Here is a 12,617-nt window from a genome sequence, read left to right as displayed (position 1 = left end):
CACCATTGTCATCATCCTCTTCCTCATCATCATCATCATCCTTCATTACAGAGACTCACCTCTGCGTACTGCAACGGTAGTATATGAATACGGCCATGCTAGTCCTCTCGTCCTTTCTCTCTTCTCAAGGTAGATAGTAACCTCAACATCTTGGTCTTGATCTGTGTTGAATACAGACACCGTCACAGTCTCATTCACTCCAACTCGAAACACATTGGGGGCCGTGATGAAGATCTTCTCTCTGCAAAAATAAACCAAAATGGTCATTATGATAGTTATCATTTATATAGTGCTAAAATAATGTACAAATTGTTTCTATGTGCTTAACATAATTCACACATTATAGTTGAAGTCTAGCTAATCAGCTATTAAAAGTAGCTTGTGAAAAGTCCTATTGTACACAAATAAGGTTATAACATTGAGAAGTCAAATATAGATGGGAGAATAACGAACATATTCTAGTGGATATCGTGTATGGTATTGTGTGTGTTACTATAACCATGAACAGGAGAAATTTGTTTTTCCAACCCTTTTAAATTTTGGGCAATAAAAGTACATGAACCTCATTACTATCAATTATTAGAAACAAAATCGATTGGATAATTGTTATCGTTGGCAAGTAAGTTACATTATAAACATGAACGTACATGTGTATGTGGTATAGAGTATAAGATTACAGAGTAAAGTGAAGGAGTGTACCGGTAATAAGTCATTGTACATGTTCAATAGGATAACACACCCACATTTCAAAACATATTCAATCAAATACATTACCCAAAAAAAAGAGTTTGAGAAGAAAGAATTTAAACACTCAAAATTATCATTGTATGCAAATATTCTCCCTTTCCTGTAGATTGTTTTTTATGGTATTATATACATGTATAACATACTTTTGTGAGAGAAATTACACTACAGTGTCATTTGAATCTATCATGCATAAAATACAAAACCCAAGAATCTACATCTACAATTTTCATTCTTATCTCAACATTGGATTTTGAATGAATACATCAACAAAGTTCAAGTCTGGAAACTGTAAAGCTGAACTGTCACTGTCATAATTACTCACAAAGGAATACATTGTATTCAAATCATTCTCTGCAACAAACACAAAACATCCCCAAAAGTTCACATTTGTCTGTCAAAAGAGAATTAGTCTTTGAGCAAACAGTAGAGGTTGTTATGACAGTGCCGCTTCAATTGATGGTATTTGACTTGAGAGACAGTTTCAGTGCTTGATACAATTCTTTTCAGACAATTGTCCAGCAGACTCCAGCTAACCATGAAATGGAAATAATTCAGAGAAATTGTTCTGATTTACAGATATACAAACTATGTTTGGGCCTATATGTTACTTTCACGTACAGTTTAACTACAAGTTAACCTGAACTCTTCTCACAGTGAAAAATATAGTCTTGATCAAAACTCTCTCTTTCTCTCTCTCTCTATTTTTTCTTTCTCTTTCTCTCTCTCTAAGTACTTATGAATCGATGTCAATCTCCTTATTTCCTCAGTTTTCTAAAAAAAATTGTAGACTTTATTCCGTTATTCTCTAATTTTTCGTTAACCCCTTCCATACCCATAGGTAGGGCAGAATACCAACAGGTGCCCGGAACACATGGGCCCGGGACTAAGATTTTGAAGTTTTTCCAAAGGGCTCATGCATACAGATTGTAAAAAGTCCAATCCGGGCCCCTTTAGAAAAATTTAAGTGTGGAGCCCTGCTGAACCCACTCGAAAACACCCCTCCTTTTAGTCACTGAACCGCTCAAAACCATTTTCGACGTGCTTTAGTATCTGTTCTAGGGTCTACCGTGATGTTATACATGTACAGTATGTGTGTTATCCTTATGATGTCTACGGTGGGATTCTGCATAGAAAAATAGCGCATGTTTCATATTGTTCAGAACAAAATCATAATGAGAACATCATATTGCAACATCTTCCAGTGAGTACATGTACAGTTTAATAGACCATTTTTACAAAATATCTACACTGTAGTTGCTAATCCACGTCAATCCTTTCCATAAGACCATACCCATCGGTGGAAAATTAAAACTTCTTTGACTATTGACACTTTCTTTACAATAATTGATGTGAAATCTCATGGCAGAATAGCTTTACATCAAATCTTTTTAGTCTCTTTGTGCCCTTTATTCCTTCATTTGACTCATAAGAGTTTGGGGATAATTTTATATCTTCTAGTAAAAAAAAATTCTGTGATTGGCCTCATTTATTCAGAAATATCTGGCCTACTTTCATGGTTCCATCTCATATTTGTGAATGGTTCCAAGGGGCTTCTGATAGTTTAGTGTGAGTATATTCTTTGATCTGTCTGTGGTCGCAGACAAACTTCCTGTAGTCATAAAGGCCACGTGCTGAGGGCTAAGGAAGGTTATTCACACATACATAGCATACACCATTCGCGGCGGCGTCATCCATAGACTCTAAAATCAACAGATACTTAAGTGATTTCCCGCAAATTTGTAAGTCAGCTTTGAAGAGCTACCACCCTCAACACTTTGAACTCTTCCGAACATAGTCAACAGAACTTGTATAGTTTTGCATCATACGGCTTCCGAACTTTCAATCAGTAAGGCTGACTGGCGGTATTTGCTGCGGCAATTTGAATAGAAGTGCTATTGGGTGGGCAAATGCTCCAGACAATACATAAAATGCATTTCTTTGATTGGGTTGTACATGTATTGACACTTGGAAATTGACTAAAGAGGAGACACAAATGACTGCTAGTCGAGATACAAAAGCTGTGTAACCTCTATGAGCAGTCATTCGTTTCAGTGCTCTGGTCTTTTCATTGCTTAGTCTGTAAGTAATGAATTTACTTTTAAGCAAAGAGGACTTATCCGAGAGAGGAAGGTTAGTTAGACTTGCTGGCTGGCACTCACAAAGATTAGGAATTAAATAACAAAGATCTGCAGACGTACGATAATTAGTAAAAACTTGCTAGGTAATTCCTGCACCTACGTGATACTGTTTAAACAACAATTACACAAATTTAGATAAAGAATTAGCATGCCTTATGATCAAAGGACCATGACCGGCAAAGTGACTTTTATTTCTCACAGTGCAGAGCTAACAAACTGACAGTATTTGGGGTGAAACAAATCGTTTCCCGTTGAAATTACAAGATGCAAAATCAGTCTAAAAATGTTTTTGGAAGAAATGCTAATTTGATGGTAAACATACAGAGCAATATGTTTTTAAGGATTTATGAAGATAATAACAGTCATTTTCATGAATTTGCCAAATGTAGAGAAAACAAGGTCATCTTCAAACGATGTATGCAAAAACTCTTGTTCAAAACTTCCCAAGGACAAAGGATTTTACACACTTTTCCACCACCAGAGAATACTTCAATTTATTTAGTAAACCCAGTATTTGGGGTATTCTGTCTTGGAAGGGCCCCTCTCGCCACACACAAAATATTTAAAAATCGATGCAGCTTACTACAAACTTTCATCTCTTATCTGATATTAAAATATAAATCCAATACAATTTAACTACCTTTTTTCGATTGTTCTGTTTTGTTAAAATGATCAACCTTGAGACAAAGCACTCTGTGGAGCGGTGTTTGCAGCGCTTTGTAACCGCAATGAAAAGGCGCTATATCTTACAATATTTCACTGTTGAGTAAAATATCATTGTTATTTAATATTCCACTTTTTAGTAATACCTTAATACATTTTGTGTACATTTGATAGTAAACATCATCTATAACTACTCGTACATGTACATCATAAAATTGAGTAATGACTAATGACTTCTTAGAATCACTCTATACATGTACATTGTGACAAACCAATACAGTCACAACAAATTTGTCTATTTCAGATGAAAAGATGATCAACTCAGCAATAACTATGAATTGTAAACCACTTCATTCATGATTTAAGCTGGTGAATCTATTATCCTTTCATTGTAAAGAATCAGTGATGCTCATCATCTCTCAGTCATCATGGCATGCCCCATTTGTTTTACCAGTCAATTGTGAAAATCCCTCAAGGATGCTAACAACAATATAATAAATAAACAATCGACATTGCAAAATATATATTGCTTTTTCCTGTTTCTAGTGTATGTACGTAGGTCTTTTCTTAAAAAAACAAGCATTCCAATAGTTCTTATCATTTCACAAAGGAGATGAGTTGGACATCTAAACAAATATAAAAATGCTGTAGCATGATTGATGTACCTGTGCTTGTAATTTTAATGTTTCTTTATTACATTGTGAGTTTTGTTCCCCGTAAATTGTATTTAGTCAGATAAAAAATTATTTATTTCATACTCCATAACCACTACTATTGATTTGATATAGATGTCAACATTTAATTTGTCTAAAAAATATGAACAACGTAATCGCGTATACTGTGCTGTGAAATTTAGCATTCATCTCTTTTTCTTTAAAATAAAGACTATAATTAAAACACCACTATTTGCACAAATCTCTCTCTCTGAACAACAAGTTTGAGTATCATGCAACAGTTTTAAAGAAAATTCTAAATCACGATGTTAGCTAGATTTTCCCTTAATCAATTTTCAATAAAGATCAAGACAAGAAGTTAATGTACTGTAATTACTTATCTAGTTTCCTCTCATATTTATTCTTTTGAAATTTGTCCTACCTTGTCTGAAGTTGCGCTGATCCACTGTATACTAATACTGCCATAGAGGCAAAGATTGCCACGATCAGTCCTTTTAACCCCTCCATCTCTATCCTCCTCTTACTTCTCCTTTTACTCCTACTCCTCCTCCTTCTCTTCTCTTCTTCTCTTCTTCTTCCTCCTCCTACTCCTCCTCCCTTTCTCCTCTTGTTCTTCTCAGCTAAGATTTCCTCTGGGTCTGGGTGCCCCAAAAAGGAACCGCTTGAAATTCCAACTCCTCTTCTTTAATATTGTGAAGATCAGCTCAGCAGAGTTGCTTTGTAGAAAACTTGAAATGCTCGTCACGATGAATCTGGAATGGAACGTCAAGTTGAAAAAGAAATGGACTCAAATTGAATGATCCTACAGTGAACAAATCAGGTAGTTATAGGTAGGAGATGCTGATTGGTATAAAGCATGTGCAGTCTGTCCGCACTCCAGCAAGTTCTAACTTCTATTCTGACGTCAAATCGCAACAGGTTTCCTAAATATATCTTTACCCTTGTGGTGTTTCTCTATAAAGCCTGCGTAGGTTCTAGTAGAACGAGAAACAGCATGTAATCTATACTTGCATGGCGCTCCAGCCATGCTTATCGTTTGCCAAATAAGGCCATCTCACACCCCCTTTCAATCTCAAGGACCAATGAGATCACAGCAGTGATTGTGTCTGATTCCTAGTCTGCTAGCACAGACTCTCATTAAACTCTACCACAATAAGCGAGTTCGTAATAGGATTTGCGCATGGGCAGATAAAGGTCATTCGTACCCCAATTGTAAAACCATTGAGACAAATACTCGGATTGTGCTCATGAAAGTTATGTAATCAGTATTCATTTATGCACCAACAGTACATTTATTTGATACACAGGTGGAAGTATTCTTCTCAAGAGGCAAACAAAAGGTATTCATGAAGCACCTCCATCACTTTGGCAGTGATTCTAAAATGCACAGGTGGGAAGTATCCATCGTGTCTAAGATCTGTGGATATTTTGGGGTCATACGGTCCAGAGCTATTTACGAACTCGCTTATTCCTAAAGCCTTGAGCAGAGCCTTGCTTGGTCAGTCTTGCGTTGTGTCTGGGGAGCTTATAAATACAGAGCCTATGCAGTATGATGTCAGCCTAGTCTCACTGTGCAGACACTGTAACACATACACAACGACTACTGTAACCAGGGTTATTGCCTGTAAACTATCTGATTCCTGGGGAGTGTTTCACAAAGACTAATATATAGACTTTAAGTTGGACTTAAATATGGCAGGCCATTCATGCCACTGGTTGCTCTCGCCAATGGTATATCAATTATGATCTTTAGATAATATTTTTTCCTGCAAAAAATGTAAATTCTGTAGATTTGTGACCACGATTTGTACGCCTCTTGAGAGATCAATGCCAGTAAATGGTTAAAGGTGAGAGCAAACAATGGTATGAACAGCCTGCCATAATAATAATAATATTGGATATTTATATAACGCACATATCCACCCTGCAAGGTGCTCAAAGCGCTCCAATATTACCCCGGCTCTGCTAGGCTACCGCCATAGTTAAGAGTCTTTGCCTGTAGACTATGGCTGGTATGAAAAATAACTGTATGTGCGGGACTCGCATCTCCCTGGTATGACAGACTCCCTAATCAACCATGCCGGTTTTAAGAGCTCTACAGGATAGAAACTTTGTGCTCCCCTATCTCACTTTTCACCACCTTTTTTTCATCCTCCTTCCTATAAAACTATAACTCCACAACTTCTAGAGACGGGCCAATATGCCCACCTCCACATGAAGGCTATCTATCTTCTTTGCCCATTTTTTTTTTAATTAAAAGTGGGACTGCACTACTTGTAGCTACTTGCGCCCTCTGTACAGCCAACAAGCCGTACTCGTTGATCCCCCATGGTCCCCTCTTTCTTATATATGTTAATTGAGAGCTGATTTCATTAGATAACCACCAGCTAGTGACCACGCTGGGAGGTCTAATTCCCTCCTGGCCAAACTACTGCGGATAGGCTTTAAATGGATTCCACAGACTTCATCATGGAAACACAATCTAGTTCTCTCTCTCTCTCTCTCTCTCTCTTTTTCATTTCCCTCCCTCCCTACCTAGATCCCTCCCTTCATTGTATGGCTTTACAATAAGTGTTAGTTCAAACACATTTCCCATTCTCAGAGCTCTCAAGGCCTGTCTCCATCAGACTGAGTTTGCCAAATAACCCGCTATTTTAACTATCCCGATCGCAAATTAACCAGTTGATTTGCGTCTTCATCAGTCCACAGTTGCAATTAGCGGGATATTTGGTTGAGAAAATATCCCTAGATATCTCGGTCTTGTTTCCAAAATATCCCACTATTTGGGAAATAGCAGGCTAATTTGTGCCTGTCTGAGCTAGTTTGGGATGAGCGTATCGGTCTGGTGAGGACGCAATTTCAAGCTTCGGGATAACACCACGAGTCTGAAAATAGCGGGTTATTTGGCAAACTCGAGCTGATGAGGACAGTCCTATCATTAGCCTACCATGTACATGTACATAGACTTTAAAGTGTCATCGAAACGTGCTTCAACCACTGGAGCCAATAAAGGTTATTTTATCAAAACGTCTTTGTTAGACATGACCTTCTTGAAGACTATCATGTGTCTGGGACTGAATCATCTTCACAATATCTACTGGTCGTATAATGACAGTGTGCATTGTATAAAGGAGGTCATCACATGTCTCGCAAGGGCACAACTTCTTTATCTACAGTGACCTCTGCAACCATGAACTTGATTCAACCCTAAGTCTGTGTACATATATATTTTGTACAGTACCTCTGTAGTTCTAGATTAACCCATTGACTACTGGGTTCTCATTAGGTCTGTCCTCATCAGCCCAAGTTGGCCAAATAGCCCGCTATTTTGTGATCCGGGAAATTAGCCCGAAGTTACATCTTGCATCTTCATCAGTCGAGAAATTTGCTTAGTGTTCGCCCATAGTGTGAGCAGGATATTTTGCAAACTAGCCCAAGATATCTTGGGAAAATTTCTGAGCAAATAGCCCAGTATTTCCGTCTTCACCTGACGAATAGCACGCTATTTCGTGATCTGGCTAATTTCCCGGCTCCGAAATAGCGGGCTATTAGGCCAACTAGGGCTGATGACGACAGGTCTATGTCCCAATAGCCACAATACAGGAGCCACCTGCCTCCCACAGGCAATGGATTAAACATCCACATACTAAAGTTTTTAGGGGGGTATATATAACATGTTTATGTACATAGTTTGGGAAAAATGTTAATAACTTCAAACTTAAATTCTTTAAAAAGTTTGTTTGTACTCTGATAATTGTATCTTTATCTTTATCTACTTCTTGCAAAATTCAGGTGTGTCTCATATACCACACCTATACCTACATGTAACTCTTTTCTTTGTTTTTGATTAGTGTAGCAATTAAGTCTCCTGAACGAGAATTATGAAAACTTGCAACAAATTCATAACTGTTATGCCTGATTAATACCAAACATCACCTACAACACTGTACATGTATATTTAATGAAGCTTAACATAATACAAGATCTTTCAAAATGACACAAGTAAAAATATGTTGCCATGAATTCTATATTCAAACAGACAACATAAGCCAACATTACTAGGATTTAATGGTTTTGGTTGTTTGTTTTGTTTTTGTGTTTTGGGAGCAACCAGTCAGGATTGACTATTTTTGCAATAAAGTATCGAAATCAAACTTTTGAAAGCTGAAATCAATTTTTCTCCAGCCAGATAAAAAATTAAAAATCAAAAGCATTCCTTTGACTTCTTAGTGCAAAACACTGCAAGCAAAAATTATATCATATTAACTTCCTACAAACTTAACAAAAATTGTAGCAAATATGAAGAATGAAGTTAAGGTATCCACATAAAAGGTCACTTTAATATTCCCATAGTAACTGCGCAATAAATCCTATTGATTTGATTTACAAAGTACCACCTTCTGAATTGGTTTACTTTTCCACCAAAACAGGTGTTTTGGGGGAAATGTCAGACAACTGGAATGCCACTTGAGGATGTTTTTTATGATACCGGAAAAAAGACCACATGTGCATGATGTTAAAAGAGTCACGTGTGTATTTACACGTAACTTTCCAGAAAAGCCCACGTTCCCATAAAAACTATAAATGGTCATTGCATAAAGAATCTTTTTTATCTTTTATTGTAGTTCGATTGAATTTCAACTACTGTCTACATGAATCAGATTGCTCCTGTGGGAATAAAAGATTTTAGTAGTCTTTGGGCTAATTCATGATACCGGAAAAAAAAACCACTTGTTGAAATAGTCACATGAACATTTACAATTGTGCACATGTAACTAATTGGAAAAGCCCACATTTCCGTTAGAAATGGTATTGTCATTGTTTGAAGATTTAATACATTGATTCATTTTTCTTACTCTTCTTTCAATGTTTTAGTAATTAACACAAGTAGGTTCACCTCTTAATATCATGACTTTGAGGAAAAAAGTCAATATTAAAGGGGCTGCATGGGAAATGCTGGGTGACGCCATCTGCGTCTTCTTTTTGACAACGGCAAGTAAATGAATGGACTTGATTAACAGTCATGGCGCGCTAGCGTTCGTGAGAGGGCGCGAAAGGGCGCGAAACAGACCAAAGTTTTCCCCACGCTTTGATTTTGCATATGTAGCATGCACGTGAATACTGTGGTCACGTCGTCCGATTGGCCTAAGGGCCACGGGAAAGACACACCTCATGATACAGCCCCTTTAACATACCAAGGAGGAAAAGTCAGATTAGGTTTCCAAATCAACAATCTTTGGGACAGTCCCATATGATGCATTTACACCGAAAGCAAAATCCCTGCCCCTGAGGGGCGTTTCACAAAGCCTTTTTTCAATGACAAATGACAAAAATCAGTGACAAATCTGCTGATAACCAATCAGAAGCAAGGATTTCAGTAGCTTATAACACAAATTGTCATTTGTCACTGATGACAAGTTTTGTGAAACGCCCCCCTGGGGTTTTCTCACATTCTGGAGTTGATGGGAGGTTACTTGACAACTACATGTACCTATAAACATGGGGGAAAACCCCATGGTTCAAGTGTGACTCTCCTCACATCCGTGCCATTGCATGCAGAGCAGAGAGCAAGAGCAGTGAGAAGTGATGCAACTCACAATAACAAGAAAAAACTAAATTAGCAAACAGCAATGTTTTTTTGATGGGGTTTCCAGTAAAGTGGCAATTGCAGTTAAAATTACAATTTTGTTTAATTTTTAATTGGTTTTTCAATTCATTAGAATAATCAATATGCAACATCTTGTACATGTACGTTATCCATACATTATCACAAATATGAATGGCTTTATGTCAAATTTTTAACTCATTTTAAACCTTCATAGTCATAGGATCCCGTTCTAACGCTGAAATCTCTTGGTTTACAATACAGAAGCACCATCATGACGCTCCTGAAACATGTGGCAATGGGAGTTATTACAGTCAATCAAATTCGTTGTAGACTTGTAGTAGTCCTTCATTGATGGCTGCCTTAAACTAATGATCCCTGTGACATTGTTATTGACATTTTCCCTTGAGAGTTTTCTAAACAATGCAACTCCCATATATGCGTGGGAATAACAAGATGCAGTAGAAATACATCACCATCTCCAAATTTAAGAATATTTTCATCATCATCATCATCATCATCATCATGATACGAGGAGAGGTAGATCCTGTAATCCTCGGTCACTTCTTCAGGGTTGGTTAAGTTCTAGATTTAACTTATTGCACATGCGCAGAGTTGGGACGGTTTCGATCATATCAAATTAACTTAATTTGAATCGCTCAGACCACCAGTGCTTATCCAGTCTCATCTTGAAGCCTTTTTAAAACTTTTTTTTTTCTAGAATCATTTCATAGATCTAAGTTAGATCTCTAATTAATAATACAACCCTGTTACAATCTTTTCATAGATTTTCTTCACAAATCAATGCAACTTTAGTCCCTCAGTCTCAGGCTAAGTTAGAACTTACAAGTTATAGACCTCTAGACTAGAGTAAGACTCAAGTAGAGTCTAGAGTCTTGACATGAAACTGCAACTTGAAGTTCAACTTCAACGTTTCTCAACAAAACAAAACTTTGACAATTGAGGTTAATTAAATTATAATACATGACTTTAAGCTTTGTTATTGATAGAAACAAGGTACCTAGCTAACCCTCCCCCCCCCCCCTCTCCCTTCAACCTGTCGCCATCAAGACATATCCCAAACTAAGCTAAGTCCAAGATATTTATTGTTACATGGAAATGGTCATCGGGCAGGTGCCGATTCTTCCCCGGGAAGGGCGGGGGAAGAGCCTCTACCAGATTACGCAAAAGTAGATTTATTACAGCTGCACACAACATCACGTTTTTAATCTTCACGTACGAAAAAGGTCGACCAGAAATACATCTCAAATGGTGACGTTTTGCTCAGTAATCTGATGAACATTTATTTCTAAATTAAAAAAAGTTTATGTTAGAATTCGTTGTCATGTCTTACCATCTCAAAAAGACGGAGGATCTGTGTCGGCAGGCGACCATCAACTCAATAATTTCGATGCGCTTGCGCAGAACTTCTCAGAAAGTTCATTGAGCTGATCTGAGCAGGGAGGTGGAAAGCCATGCCAGCTAGCTCGGCGTGTATGAAAAAAATACAAAATTTAGATTTTCTGCGTACAACAGCCTGACCCAAATTTATTATGTATTCTTAGTTTATCAATATTTGTCTTCAAACACATTTGGAGGGATCTTTGTAGAAGTGTGTCTTTAATGACATCCTCTTTGGCTCTTTCACATCCAATTTAACTTAATTTGCCATCAATTTTTTTTTTGCGAATTTGGGGCTCCCAACATTTATATTATTATATTCAGAATCATACAAACTGTAGAGTAGCAAAACAAAATGGGTAGATAAAGGGTAGAATTACTAAGTGCAGATATGTGAGACAATACATATTTTGACAAATTAAAATTTGAAAAAATGTAAAATAATATTTTATGATAAGGAGCGTAAATAAAAGCAAAGCTTGTACAGAGCTTATATATTGGCTAACAGTCTTTAGAGTCTGCGGAGCTACTATACAGAAGCGAATGACGTGCTATATGATTGAAATAGTACAGAACACTTTACCATTAACAAGTGCCCTCCTCTTTTTTTTATAATAACCGGTGCCCCTTTTTACCTTTGATGAGTGCCCCTTCTCACCTCTGATAAGTGCCCCCTTTCTAATTAGAGGGCCCTTTTTCCTTCTGCGGATAAATGCCCCCTTTTTAAAATAAGAGCCAACTCATGCACCTTTCTCATTTTCCATCTCTATAGTAAGTGACCCTTATCAGATGCGAGAAGTGCCCCATTTTCACCACTGATAATTCCCCTTTTTACTTTGACACGTGCTCCTTTTCTTATAAGTGTCATTTCCCTTTGAGATGTGCCCCTTTTCCCTTTCACCATAAAAATTGCTCATATAATTCAAAGCAACTAAGAGTATATATTTTTTTTTTTCGCCCAAAGCTCGCTCGCTCTGCTCGCTCTCAAAGTTGATATAATTATGTTTCTTATTTGATATTTTTAAGTCTTTCATGATTAGATTGTGCTTAAAGCCCAATCAAAATTGTGTTTTCGTCTTTATAAGATGTAGTTTTTCGCACTGCGACCTCACACATCTGGCAATTTTTGCTCGCTCGCAAATAAATATAGGATTTCCCGGCCAAATTCGCGTGTTTGTCATTCGAATTAATTTACTTTGCATTTAAGTTAGCGCAGATTGGCTTTGCCATGCCAATTATCATTCAATTTTCCAGCTTTTGTATTTAATTTAGGATTTTGGTCGAAGGGTTTCATAGATCTGTCATTCAATTTAGAAACTGCTTAACTAGCATTCAAATTAATATTCACTTGCAGGCCGTAAATTTCAATATTTTTAGGGCAAGGCCACT

The 12,617-nt window shown here is 37.2% G+C and overlaps 1 protein-coding gene across 3 annotated transcripts in view; it reads right to left on the bottom strand.

Moving 5' to 3' along the window:
• The window catches only part of LOC575436 (complement C3), a 62,167-nt gene extending 50,901 nt beyond the window's left edge, over positions 1–11,266 (bottom strand). For all 3 annotated transcript variants that reach the window (XM_775838.5, XM_011663691.2, XM_030997104.1), the window contains exons 1-3: positions 11,182–11,266; positions 4,644–4,974; positions 60–241 (exon numbers count right to left, since the gene is read on the bottom strand). In XM_775838.5, the coding sequence (XP_780931.4) occupies positions 60–241; positions 4,644–4,729 (268 nt within the window). In that variant the 5' untranslated portion in view covers positions 4,730–4,974; positions 11,182–11,266. The remainder of the gene's footprint in view (positions 1–59; positions 242–4,643; positions 4,975–11,181) is intronic.
• Positions 11,267–12,617: the final 1,351 nt, after the last annotated feature.

Source organism: Strongylocentrotus purpuratus, unplaced genomic scaffold (assembly GCF_000002235.5).
Source record: "Strongylocentrotus purpuratus isolate Spur 01 unplaced genomic scaffold, Spur_5.0 spur5_scaffold_4, whole genome shotgun sequence".
NCBI classification, from domain to species: Eukaryota; Metazoa; Echinodermata; class Echinoidea; order Camarodonta; family Strongylocentrotidae; genus Strongylocentrotus; species Strongylocentrotus purpuratus.
Note: the sequence above shows the minus strand (reverse complement) of the source record. Positions and strands in the feature narration are given on the sequence as shown.